At 48.2% G+C, this 13,088-nt stretch overlaps 3 protein-coding genes across 13 annotated transcripts in view; 1 reads left to right on the top strand and 2 right to left on the bottom strand.

Moving 5' to 3' along the window:
• Positions 1 to 3,326, bottom strand: part of VMP1 (vacuole membrane protein 1) — a 58,726-nt gene extending 55,400 nt beyond the window's left edge. The window contains exon 1 of one of the 3 annotated variants that reach the window (XM_032707348.1): positions 3,222 to 3,326. The gene's annotated coding sequence lies outside the window, so the exon portion shown is untranslated. Of the gene's footprint in view, positions 1 to 1,638; positions 1,739 to 2,247; positions 2,365 to 3,221 lie in introns of those variants that run through there. The other 2 variants (XM_032707349.1, XM_032707350.1) reach the window with 2 other exon arrangements.
• PTRH2 (peptidyl-tRNA hydrolase 2) lies at positions 2,687 to 5,008 on the top strand. Of its 6 annotated transcripts, none has more exons than XM_032707360.1 (2): positions 2,687 to 2,693; positions 4,355 to 5,008. In XM_032707360.1, the coding sequence occupies exon 2, from the start codon at positions 4,374 to 4,376 to the stop codon at positions 4,884 to 4,886; it is 513 nt and encodes a 170-aa protein (XP_032563251.1). In that variant the 5' UTR covers positions 2,687 to 2,693; positions 4,355 to 4,373; the 3' UTR covers positions 4,887 to 5,008. The 6 variants fall into 6 exon arrangements, with proteins under 6 accessions (XP_032563251.1, XP_032563249.1, XP_032563248.1 ...); XM_032707358.1 differs by lacking the exon at positions 2,687 to 2,693 and adding an exon at positions 3,225 to 3,379 and having other exon boundaries at positions 4,298 to 5,008; XM_032707357.1 differs by lacking the exon at positions 2,687 to 2,693 and adding an exon at positions 3,226 to 3,379.
• Positions 5,009 to 6,097: 1,089 nt separating this feature from the next.
• Positions 6,098 to 13,088, bottom strand: part of CLTC (clathrin heavy chain) — a 30,122-nt gene continuing 23,131 nt past the window's right edge. For 2 of the 4 annotated variants that reach the window (XM_032707335.1, XM_032707336.1), the window contains 5 exons: positions 12,420 to 12,590; positions 12,066 to 12,287; positions 10,990 to 11,010; positions 8,059 to 8,134; positions 6,098 to 7,519 (listed from right to left, as the gene is read on the bottom strand). In XM_032707335.1, coding sequence (XP_032563226.1) covers positions 7,395 to 7,519; positions 8,059 to 8,134; positions 10,990 to 11,010; positions 12,066 to 12,287; positions 12,420 to 12,590 — 615 coding nt within the window. In that variant the 3' untranslated portion in view covers positions 6,098 to 7,394. The remainder of the gene's footprint in view (positions 7,520 to 8,058; positions 8,135 to 10,989; positions 11,011 to 12,065; positions 12,288 to 12,419; positions 12,591 to 13,088) is intronic. The other 2 variants (XM_032707337.1, XM_032707339.1) reach the window with 1 other exon arrangement.

Below are 13,088 nucleotides of genomic sequence, written 5' to 3'. Positions count from 1 at the left end.
GATAGGAGTGCATTTATTCCCATAGTCAAAATGTTTTTCTAACTAAAATAGTTTAATCCCTCAAAGGAAAAGTAATTCAGTTAAAGACCACAGGTTTCCATTTTGTGGGTTATGCCTCTGTACACCAGACCTATTTTCCAATTCCTACCCAAATACCATTTCAAAAGAATCCTCTTACAATTTAGAATTAAAATTTCCATTTTTTTCCCCCCAAAAAAGACTTTGGGACACGTTTTAAGAAGGACTCATTTAATATTGTTGTAACCTGAGTCTCAGGGATGCCACAGAATTTCTTTTGAGGTTACTGAAAGTTCTGTCCCTGCCACTAAGACCACATATATTAAACTGCCCTGAAAGATGGTAGGAAATCAAAAATACACATTGCTTGGGTTTTTGTGGGGATCTCACTGTGCCCCAGCACCCCTTTCACCAAAACTGATGGCTTGGAAAGACTGGGATGAGCAGAGAGAAAGGCTTTGGAGAGAGAGGCCACAGAGCACTGGAAGACAGGCTGTAACTTAATATTCAGGTGACTAAACACAGTATAATTCACATTCCAGAGGGCTGTTCAGGCATCCATGCCAGACACTGCCCAGGTGTTTGTCTCAGCCCTCAGATGCATCCTGAGCTCTGGAGGTGAAGTCAAGCTCTCTCCTGTCATCCTCCCTGGGACACAGGGGGAATAAAGGTCCCAGGAATTGTCAACACACACCCTGCACAAAACAGGGCTGCTAAAGTTTGACTAGGAAAGAACCAAGAGTTAAAACATAAACCCAGCCCTAAGAATCACCACCTGACTCTTCCAGCCAGTGCAGATTTGGCAGGAACTTTGCCTTCATCCTCTTTTGAAAGTGCTGGGAGACAGTTCCCTCACAAGTGGCTGCCTGAACCTGCCCAGCCATTATGTCCAGAGTGCTGCTCCTGGAAGAGGGAGCACAGCACAGATGAAAGGGGATGACCAGAAGCACTTGACAAAGCCCACAGAACACAGTGCCTGAAATGAGCTCCTGAGACAAGTCCTGCTTTTCACGGACATGAACAGCCTCTAAGTGGAACTAATTCAGATTTCACACACTCCACCTGCCCTGGTGAGGACACACTGCCCAGACAAGGCTCACAGAGGCTGATTCTGAGCCCTGTGAGAGAGGAGAACATTCTTTTAATCAATTTAAATACACTGAACAACTGCCTGCCTCGCTAATAACATCCTGCTGTCTCCTGGGGTCCTCTGGTCAGGGCAGCACCAAACCCAGCAAGGTTTGAGGGTTCCAGTGCTGTATTTCACCCTGGAACAGGGACACGAAGAGCTCAGTGTTGGAACAGCTTCAAGGCTGTGCCCTTTGTCCTCAGGGGATGGCAAAGTCCACCCAGCTCACACTTCTCCACAGGGAACAGCAGTTAAAGTTCCAACTCACAGGTTCCCATCACCATACATCAGGAGCTGCAGTTTTTTGCTTTAAACCCACAGTTTTTTAAAGTAACACGAGATTTCCAAACACTCACAGATCATTCTGAGCCGAGGGGTAGTCAGAAACATGCATGACATTCAGAAGATATTCAAAGATCACAGGAAAAAAAGGCTTGAAGGTGGAAACAATGCAAACATTCAAGCAAGAGACTTGTTCCCAGTGTACTCACCTTCCTCATTGCTACCACCCACTTGAAAAGCACTGAGTCTCCTCCTCCTCTTCCCCACAGCAATTACAAACACCCCTGATTTCAGCTGCTCAGTAGGACACGGAGCAAAGCTCAAATTACTCAGCAGAGCTCACCTCCTATTGCACAACTGGAGACGTGGGTTTCCAAACCCTCAGTGGAAAACAAGGGATGAAGCCATTACAACTGTCACTTACCCAGGAAGGAATAAGGAAAGGGCTCTTCTGTGGTGCAGAAAGAATGGATTGAAAGCAAGAGGACTGGCATAATGAAGCCTGTTTCAGTGAGCTAATGAAAGCATTAAGAAGAGCTGATACAGGTTATCATGAGGTAGGATGCTACAAAGCATAAGAGCCCCCAGTGAGGGGAGGAACCGAGCAAAATTAACCTTCAAAGAGCAGAATTCCTAATAGCAACACCCCCAAATCGACCTGTCTGTCAGGTGAAACAATCTTAGAATTCCTGGCAGCAGAACAGCACCAAAATCCACTGCCCAAACACAACACGGGTGCTCCAAGGCACGAAAGAGTAACATCACACTTTCTCCACCTCAACCCACATTCTCACCATTAACAAAACCAGGATACCCACTTGTTGGTAAGCACAGACCAGAGGAAACAAGGACAGCAGAGAGCCCAGAAGAAATGTGGTATAGATAACCAGGGGATAACCTGGATTCACAGCACTTTGTAGACAAACAGCTGCTATCAAACACTTATCACCCCTTCCCTCGGGTCACCTGCATGACCTGCCAAATATCCAGGAGGCACAACTGGAAAAAAACCGGGAATCTCGCTACTTTATTATCTCCTGTAAACACCAGAGGACATTGGGCAGAGAACAGAAAACCAGAAAAACGCAGCAAAGGGGGCTTAACCTCGGTCAGGAGAAAAGAAACATGAAGAATCTCCACGGATTTGGGCCTCACCACCCCAAAAACCACGAGCACAGTAGTTAGTTACAACACAGTAATTCCTGCTGGGGAGGCAGGGGGAAGGCACAGGAATTCCTGCTGGGGAGGCAGGGGGGAAGGCACGGTAATTCCTGCTGGGGAGGCAGGGGGGAAGGCACAGGAATTCCTGCTGGGGAGGCGGACAAAGCCCAGCACCCAGCAGAGCGGATTCCTCCCTGTGTCATCGGGCACCGTCCCTGCGGCCGGAGCGGGGCGAGTCCATCCCACACCTCCCACGGTTCTGAGGGAGCAGAGCCGCTCAGATCCAGAGGGACGAGCTGGCAGCACCTCATTTATCCACACCAATTTATCAGTAAAACCTGAACGCCGGCGAAGAGCGACCTCCCCTCCCACCCTCCGCCCTCACAGCGCTCCCTCCCGCCGCCCGCTCCCCACACGCGGCTCCAGGGCCGCGTCCCTCCCATCCCCTGGTTTGTACAACACCGCCCCGGCCGGTGCCGGGTCACGGTGCCCCGGGACCCTCCGGAGCCGCCCGGGCTGGGGTCTGCCCTGCCCGCGGTCACTGCGGAGCCCCTCGTGCCGTGAGGGGACGGGCAGCGCCGGGCGGGTCCCGCGGAGGGCAGGGTGAGGCGCCCGCCAGTCCCGCACTCACCGCGCTCGGCGCCGGCAGCTCCGTAGGGCCCGGCACGACGCGGAACTGGGCCCGGCTTAACCCGCCCCGTCCCGCCCTCGCCGCCCGTCACTTCCCGAGCGCCGCGGCCCCGTCACGGCCGGGCGGGAGCGGTGGAGCCGAGCGGCCGGGTGCGGCGGGTGAGCGGGGACCCCCATGGCCCCTCATTGTCCCCTCATTGTCCCCTCATTGTCCCCTCATGGTCCTCTCCTGGTCCTCTCATAGCCCCTCATGGCCCTCTCATGTCCCTCTCATAGCCCCTCATGGCCCCCCGAGGGTCGGAGGGCCCGGCTCGTTCGATCCCCGCTCGGTCTGTGCCCCCGTTCCCCCCTCAGGCCCCAACGGCCGCGGGCCTGGCGGGGCCGGAGCTGCCGAGGTGGGGCCGGAGGCGGCCCCGCTCCGCTCCCGGGGACCGGCACCGAACTCATTTTGGGGTATTGGCGTAAAACCCTCCAGCGTTTTACCGCTTCTCTGCGCATTTTTAGGTGTAGTTTTGGCGTGAGGAAAGACGGAGAGAATTGGGGTTGTTCAGCCCGCAGAAGGCTGTGGGGTGACCTAATTGTGGCCTTCCAGTGCCTGAAAGGGACTTGGAGGAAAGGTGGAGCGTGGAGTGACAGGACAAGGGGGAATGGCTTCAAACTGAGAGAGAGCAGGGTTAGATGGGAGATTAGGATGAATTCTTCCCTGTGAGGGTGATGAGGCCCTGGCACAGGCTGCCCAGAGAAGCTGTGGCTGCCCCATCCCTGCAAGTGTCCAAGGCCAGGTTGGAGCAACCTGGGATAGTGGCAAGTGTTCTTGCCCATGGCAGGGGTGGGACTGGGTGATCTTTAAGGTCCTTCCCAACCCAAATCACTCTGTGATTCTATGATAATTTGCCATTTATTATTAGCTCTGTTTCTGAGCTGAAACCTGCCACCAGTGAGGTGTCTGCAGTTAGAAACCTGTGGCTGGGGAAGGAGGAGACCACGCACCAGGAAAGGTGTCTCTGAACATCCTTTCCCAATGAGTGAAGCTGGAATTGCCCTTTTGTGTCTCTAACAAGTGTTGTTTGTCTCCAAATAACCAGGTGAGAGCTCCCCAAATGGTCAAGTAAATTCTCTTCTCCCCTTCCATAGCCAGTGTCCAGAATCCACCATGGACTATCTCACCAAGCTCCTCGGCGTCGTGGCTGGAGTCGCCTGTGGCCTGTGCCTGGGATGGGGCATCCGTGGGAAGCTCCTGAGGAAGCGCAGAGCGGGAACACCTGCACCTCCCAGCAGCCTGGAGGGCGAGGCAGATGTTATGGCAGAGTCCGGGGAGTTCAAGATGGTGCTGATCGTCCGCCAGGACCTCAAGATGGGCAAGGGCAAAGTGGCAGCCCAGTGTTCCCACGCTGCTGTCTCTGCCTACAAGCAAGTGGAGAGAAGGAATCCCGAGCTCCTGAAGCAGTGGGAGTACTGTGGGCAACCCAAAATAGTCCTCAAAGCTCCTGATGAGGAGACTCTGGCCCAGCTCCTGGCTGAGGCAAAGCGCCTGGGACTGACCGTGAGCTTGATCCAGGATGCTGGGCGTACTCAGATAGCTCCAGGCTCCAGGACCGTCCTCGGCATCGGACCAGGGCCAGCTGATGTCATAGATAAAGTCTCTGGTCACCTTAAACTCTTCTAAACTAGGACCAAAAAAGTTGATGTATGTCAGTACTGAAGGGTTACAATCCAAGTTTGGGCATTTTTCCATATGCTTTCAGTTTAAATAAAATAAGCAAGTTTTGTAAGGTTTAAATTTGTAAATCATGAGTTTCTCTGGCTTGTGTGTTGTGTTCCAAAGGGGGGAAGAAAACACTTGGCTCAGGGGAGTTGAGGAAAGCAGAGGTGGCAGAGTTTTACTACCCCCAGGAAGGAACCCCCAGTATTTACAACTTGTGCAATGGCTTGAGGATTTTGTGTGGTGGGTGGTAGCAAAGTTCAAGAGAATTTGTCCCATGTGCTCAAAATGGTAAGGTTTTCCCTTTCTGCCTGTTTTTGAAGAGATAGATCCTTTAATTTGGAAAGGATTGGCAGCTGAAGCAGTTAAAAATCGCCCCAGATTGCTTGGGGGGAACTGCAGCCAACATCCTGCCCCAGTTCTGGGAGAGCAACTGATGCAATAACCTGTAAGTGGTGTGAGACTGACTGGTTAAACTGGGTTTGCAGCCCAAGCCTTAGGAGCCAGTAAATAGTTGTGGGGAGCAGCTGTAAGCTGAGCTCCCCTCTGGATGGGTCTGTGTGGCTCCTTCACCTGCAAAAATGTGCAGTTTAGCCGAGGTGGAGGGAGTTACCCTCACACAGACAGGTTGGCACACAGGGCCACACTTAAATCCTGTGTTACTTGGGGTTAAGGAAGGAGTTACAGATGTTACTGGACAGTTCAGAGCACACTGATCACGGCTCAAGTAAATTCTACCTCTACAGTTCCATTGCAGCTCTGATTGTAAATAGGCAAGTTCCCTGCACTTTTAGTAGGTGGAATTTCTGCAGGGCAGTTTTGTAACAAATCTGGTTTGTAAGAATTCTGTTGAGCACCTTTCAAAGCCTCTCGGCCATGTTTTCCAGCTGAGTACCAAAGAAATAGGTTGTAAGAGAGGGAACAGAAGGATTTGCCTCCATCAGTCACGTTTACAGACTCAGGAGGAATGTCAGAGGGGCTGCACCTCTCAGGCATAATCCTTTCAGAGACACAACTGTGGAGTTCCCAGGAGCAAGGGAGAAGGGGATTTGGCCTCAGAGTTGGATCCTGGCACCAACTGTGGCCCCTGGTTGAGCTCTGACAGCTCTCACAAACACAAACCTGGCCAGTGCTGTAACACTCATTACACTCAAATATGACAGTATTCATAGAGAAACATTTAAGTCAATTTTATTTGAAGCTAAATATGTTTAAGGCAATTTACATACCTAGAACATGATCTCAATTGAACTGGCACACCCTACCACAATCCTAATGTATCATCTGCTCAAATCTGCTGGAGTTGACCACAGTGCAGCCAACTGGTGAAAAGTGCTATTTTCTTCTCTCTGGCATCATCTTTCTCTAGAAAAAGCATTACATATTTTCCTGTATTGCCCCCTCAGTGCAAGACCCCACTACTGGTCCCCATTGCTGCTCTTCTACTGGCCCCCTCAGACCCCTGCCTGCGTTGCCCCACACCAGCAGCACTGTAATACTTGGTTTGAGTTGGAAGGTCCTTTTTGAAGACAGTAAAGTGAAGCTACCACTGTGCAGCATGTCCACAGTCCAGTAATTTATTTTTAAATCGCGTAATTTCAAATTGCACAAACAAAACTGAACAGCAATATGCTTGAATTCTCTCTTCTGTACACTCAAAACAGTGATCTAAAACACCACAATATCCAACATACACAAACCTCAGGGCAGGGTTAGTAAATACACAGATTGGAATCATGGTGCTCTGTTCCTGAATGGAATGTCCCACAAAAGCACAGGATACAGCACAACATAAGGTCATCTGTTACATATGGAGTGAGCAAAAAGACACTAGCATTTTCTATATGCATAACTGGAAAAACCTGCATAGGTTAAGGGAAAAAAAAAAAAAACAAAACCCAAAACTTTTTACTCATTTGAAGTCAGGCAAGGTTGTCTGTACGCATTGGAAATTCTTTTAGAGCTATGCAATCCAACCCAGGGAGGATATGCTGATTAGTGTTGTCTCTTGTCAGCAGTCTTGCAAGGTCAAATACAAGTATCTTGGCTTTAGCTTTCTCCAAATATACAGTGAGACTTAAATGCATTTAGAATAGACAGTACATACTGTAAAGCTGCTCACATACAATGAACTTAAGATTCAATATTAGAGTGTAACACTATAGAGTGCAAATCAGAATCTTCACAATAGACAATGGTAATAAGCAGTCCTGCAAAAGCCCACTTGAACAAAGTCGTTTTAAACTATTCCCCTTTTGAAAGTAAAAGTCTAAATGACATGGAATGTGGAAAAAAGATTTAAACAGAGGTGATTCAAATCGTTTGCGCTAGAAAAAACAGTCCTTCATGAAATAAAGGTTACAAGAACACGAGGCAGAACTCTTTGCTTTTCCCTGTTATGAGTTAAAGCGGGGAGGGACGGTGGAGTTTCAGTAAGAAAATACGCTGCTCCCAAGGGAGTTGTGCTGCAGCTCACATGCTGTACCCAAAGCCAGGCTGGGGCTGCCCGTAGGGAGGTGCAGTGTAGCCGTAGCCAAAAGGTGCTTGTGGAGGAACTGCGACACTGGGTCCCGCTGTCAGCATGAGCTGGGGCTGGCCTGCAACACACAAACGGCATCTTTAGTGCCCCTGCCCTCAGCACAACTCCTGTAACTGCCCCGGGGGTATTTGTGTGTTTAACAGCGAGTCCCTGCCCAGCTGCTTTGGGGGCTGTAGGCCAGGGGGGGTATTTCCCCACAGAACAGCAGGACAGAGTACCTGGCTAAAAATACTGCACTGGAAAGTGTATGAAGAAACTCTCACTAGAACTAGTGGAATAACCTGGATACAAAGAAAATACCCATGTTGGACAAGAGCCAAATAATGCACTCGCTGGAGGGCTGGAATAGCACAGCTCCTGCACACCCTTCCTTAATGAGCCAGGACAACCTTAAATCCTGCAAGCCCACAGCCCACCTCAGCAGCCACAGCATCAGAGTGGCACTTTATCTAGTATTTTGGAACACATTCCTTAAGACTTGATTTCACATGAAAAACATTCCAATTTCCAAGGATTTCCTTGGGAAAAACCAAGATTAGAGAAGTGTTGTTTTAGGAGCAAAATGTGTTATGGACAACACATGAACTAAAGCATTACCATAAACAATAGGTTGTGTTTCTGTAGCTTGCTCCTCTTCCTTTCTCAAAGACTCTGATGCATCCAGTTTGTCCACCTGGAATTGAGACCAACAATTAAAAAATCTCCTCTGAAACAGGTACTTACTTGTGGCAGAGAAGTGGAAAAGCCTTAGTGGTATGTTAACACCCATCCAGAAAAGGAGACCATTTACAAGTTAAGATCAATTCAAGTAGCAATGTTGGTACTGGTGCAGTCAAGATTCTGTTTCCTGAAAAAAGCCCTCCTTGAGGCATTTGTGTAACTGCTTTGAAAGCTCACTCCAGGCTGAAGCTTTGTACGAAAGGCTCCGTACGAGACTGGAGCTACTTGGACATCAGGAATTAGCTCATCAGGGTCGCTCCAACTACTTCAAACCAACAGCCTTTAGGATTTGAGCACAGTCTCGGTTGGAGACCTTTGGCATTGGAGCAGGAGAAGTTTCCCTGAAGACAGCACTGAGGTAAAATAATCTGATTTAGGCACAGCAGACTGCAATAGCATCCGACATGTCACTTGAGCCTCAAGATTTCACTTTCCAAACCCATTCACTCATGCAATTTAAGTTCAAATGCAGAGAATGCATGTGTATAAGACTTGCTTTTTCCACTCCAGAACTGTGTGGCAGTCAGCCTAAACCCACAGATACTCCAATTCTTCCAGCTTAACACACAGTAAGGACACAAGCCTGGCCAGCTCCAGTGCTGCACAGCGAGCGCACTCGTGCTCTCAGCCCACCCCTACAGAAAGGCAAGAGAAGAGACTTATTCTGCAGTGAAATATTGCTTGTTACTAAAACAGATCCAAGGGAACCCAGCATTTCTACAGTCTAAGGCAGGCCCTGAAACTAAAACCACAAAATGAGGTATTGATATTTTACCTGGGAGACAAGATTTAGGGTAAAGTCGAAGACAATCACGCCAATTACTTTTAAAGACAGTAAGACAACTCACAAACCAGATTAACCTTTCATTTCATTCGTGTCCTTAATAAAGGCGTTTGAAGACAGGTTTCCTGCACTTACACAGGGTCAGTGTTACTTATTCAGCTGCACCAACACCCGGGAGTTGAACAGTTTCCAGTTTAACTGTGCTGCATTAACAAATCTCTGAGAGCTGTGACTCTTCCTCTCAGTTGAGTTACATGTGTTCCATAAGCCTGTCAACCCATAACCTCAAGCTGAGGCACAAACCCAGGAGGTGGCAGAAGTGCTGAGCTCAGTTCCCTCCCTGACTGGGCTTCCACGACCAGCCTGTTGGTTGCCTCACCCCAGTATCTGGTTTGCTGCTGCCAAAGTGCCCAGGATCGTGTGCCAACGCTCCCAGGCTCATTCCCAGAGCCTGTGCTGAGAACTGCACTGTTTTCATCTCAAACAGCAACACACTGAACACAGAAGCACAAGTTCAGAGATGCAAATCCAAGGAGAATGTGCAGAGGTTGCTACTAAGCAGAGGCATTTGGCTTACACACACTTGGAAAGCCTCCAGCCCAGGACATTCAATGCATTTTTGACCCAGTTTTGATGCCTCCCCTCAGAGCTCAACAAATCTTTACGGTCACAAGCGCGAGTTTGAAACCAGCCTGCAGGATGGTTCTTACACCACTTGCTCGAGCATCACCAGGTTCAGGGCCCTACACACTTGTAGCAAGATTGATTTCAAGGCTTTTCCACAGGGACTGCAAGAAGCTGCAGAGGAAAAGTAACATGCATTCAATGTTCTCGTGTCATGTGTGCATGAAAAAGAGGCAAGAGTACTGAAGCACGAGTGAGGGCTGAAGATGACTGCCAGACAGGCTCCCCCCAAAAAACCACAGCAGCCCACAGCAATGCCTTGGAGCTTAAGGAAGAGTGGGATGTAATTGCAATGACTGCTACACATGCTTAGGTTATGCAAACACTGCAGTTCAATTACCTTTTTTCACACACACGCTCTCCTACTGCCTCACTGACTACTGCTGAAGGGCCTCACACTACTGCTGGTCAGGTCAGCCCTGAGTGCCACTGGTGTCTTTACAACAGTTTGCATTCAGTTCATCTTCAAAGCCATTTGTCACTTTGTCTGAACCACATTAATGGAAAACTCCCACTAGGGCTGAGCCCTGGGCTAAGGAGAATCACAGTGGGGTTTGTGGGGAAGCAGATGGACAGAAACCTCGGATTGCCCTTCTGAAGGTCAAAACTGCACAGCAAAAGGCAAGCCCTGGAGTAGCCTCAGAAGAGCAATAAGCATTACCATTTTTATATTATGTTTTTAATGAGGTAGCAAGAGAAGTTTAGTGAAGCTGAAGAGCTTGAAGGCAGTCGTTTTTGGACAAGTACTAGGAATTTACTAAAGGGAAGAGAACCACAGACTTGACTAATAGCTGAAGTTTTAAGTTCTGTGTGAACTAGAGCACCGTGGGGATTAGACCAGCACCATGAGAACTGGACACCTGAGTGAGGAGGAGTCTCTTCTGAAGCAGCCAGTATCTACTCTGCCTACTGTCAGCGCACATCAGTCATGGTCAAGGGATCAGAAACTGGATCACAGTCCTTAACCAGCAAATGCCAGAGTGATTTATGGCTCACTGATTTATGGTTCCAAGACTTACTGCAGGAGGTTCTTCCAGTCAGATTGGCTGTCAAATAGTAGCACTTGTGCATTGTTTCAATACCAGGTTGACTGTGATCCAACTGATCATCTGGATGCCCTTCCTGAGGATCTATTAGCTTATTAGTAGCAAATGAATCTACTTTTCTCCTACAGCACTAGCTACTGAGAGTTAAACAATTTGCATATGCTTTAGTGACATTTTGTTTGGGGAAAAAGCAGTAGCAGCAGTGTAGTAAACATAGGAAAGAAAAAAACTCATGCAGAATCCTTAGACTTAGTCCTCCAGACTTAAAGATGGAAAACAAGAATCAACTTTCACCTTTTCCTTTATTGCATCAACCTGCAAAGGAATTCAGAAGGTGCAGCTTAGAAAAATCAAATTCCATATTTAGCATATAAAAGGTAGAAACAAAAGCGTCAGGGAAGAAATAATTAAAAGGTACAGGTGAGTCAAAACAAAGATACACCAGAAGTATCTGCTTTAGAAAGGCAGCTCTGCTTGTTGCTGGCTCTTACTGCAGTGATTTCACAGCTACACCCTAACCCTGCAGCAGACCATGGAATGTTCATCTTTAATCCTGCTCCAGGACTACTGTTCTCAGAGGCTTAGTGTTACTTGGTACATCAGCATCTCTGACAATGTTACTGCTCAGACAGTCCCACCTCCCCCAAAACCCAGCATTTAAGGACAGGAGATTGGCTCCAGGGCTGCAGAGTCCTGCCTTTGCAAGGAACTGCCAGGCAAATCTCCAGACAAACAGGCACTCTGGTCTTCATTAACTCCACCTTTCATGGAAAGAGTCTTAATCATTAAGGAATTTACACCATTTCACTGAAGATGCTCTAAAAGCTTCAGCTGGGCAACTCTTGCAGTGACAGCTGGATTTAACTCTCATCTGTTCAAGTCTGTCAGAGCATTGCCAAGTACTTCCCCCATCCTGAGTCACTTCAAGTAAGAGCTGAGTCATAATTAGTGCCATTAAGTGTCAGAGCCACGTTCTAGAGTTAAATGCACAGCAGAACAAGTTATGTCCAGATTTAGCTGTAAAGCTTTTTTAGTACACAGTCTAGAATTTAGTTAAAGCTTGATCCCAGCTGGGATTCCTGACTGGCACAGCATATGAAAAGCCTGAGTCCTGGAACTACTTTAAGACACTGCCCATGGTCAGGCAAATACTACTGATGTAGGTTCTGTAATTGAGAGGGTGGAGCCTGCAAGTGTTTCAGTCTCTTAGAGGGCGAAGTCTCTCCCCAGATGGACTGAAAAATAAGTGTGGACATGGACAGACAGACATTTGACAAAGCCCAAATCGATGTTAGTAGCAAGCAGACAGTCTCAAGGCATCACCACAGTGACTAACAAGCTTTTCGTGTTGGAGAAGCACCTGCTCTTACCTTGGTCAAGTATTCCTTCATGACCTGAATAAAGTATGGCATGGCAAAGTCCATAATGTTGTGCCTCCACGCTGTTTCCAAGACAACATCTGGCCTTAGGAGATCGTAGCAGGTGAAGAGACAAGCACCAAAGCATTCTCTCTTGTTCTCCTGCAAGAACCACTGCAGCAGCTCCTCTGCCAGCTCAGTGTCTTTGGATTCTGAAGCATACTGCATTGCATCCTGCAACAGGACACAGCCTTTAGCCTCGGGGCCCACAGAACAACCACTGGGTGTGGTATTAACTGAGTTTGACTAGAAAGTCATGGCCAAACGAGGCAGGCCTGCTAAGCTCAGTCTGAGGGGTGGGCTCACCTTGTAGAGCCTGTCCTTCTTGCAGAGTTCCACGCTCTGCTTCCAGCGGTTGTTGCCCTTGAAGAGATAGGCAGCGATCCTCCGGAACTCTATTAGCTCGTGTTTCTCCAAGCGCTGAGCCAGAGAGATGTTGTCAAAGTTGTCATAAGCATCTATGGAAGTCCTAAGAGCCTGAGTTTGGCAGAAAAAAAAAAAGTTACACTTCAGATGCACAACTGCATCTCAAAATGCAAACATCTGACAAGCATGTAGTCCTGCTTCCAGAAGGCTGAAGTATTCCAGAGACATCTACTATTTTTTCTTTGACACACACGGAGTTTTATGTTATTTCAGCCAGTACTTTTCAGCAGTGATTACTGAGGTGAAGAGCCTCTCAGTACCAACAGTAGAACAGACAGACATAACTGTTTGCCTCTTCTGTGAGTTCTTTCCTTAGTACCCACTGTTTGCCTTTTATAAATAAAAGCTGGTCTGTCACACTCATAACACAGTAGCCACTCTACCCCCAGTAGGAATGACACAAAAAGCTCCCAGAAAGCCACCAACAGTTCTCTACTTCATCCTTGGCCAGCCCCCTCTAGTTCAATTTGGAAGTGTCAAAGAACACATACTTAAGGAATTCAAGTTAACAGCAAGCAGGTAAAAACTACTGAAAACAAGAACCCTGTG

This window comes from Chiroxiphia lanceolata, chromosome 20, assembly GCF_009829145.1.
Source record: "Chiroxiphia lanceolata isolate bChiLan1 chromosome 20, bChiLan1.pri, whole genome shotgun sequence".
NCBI classification, from domain to species: Eukaryota; Metazoa; Chordata; class Aves; order Passeriformes; family Pipridae; genus Chiroxiphia; species Chiroxiphia lanceolata.
This window is presented reverse-complemented; position numbering and strand designations above follow the sequence as displayed.

Bases quoted from the DNA above. Each gene is read 5' to 3' on its own strand.
- PTRH2 (XM_032707360.1), top strand. From the start codon at position 4,374: ATGGACTATCTCACCAAGCTCCTCGGCGTCGTGGCTGGAGTCGCCTGT.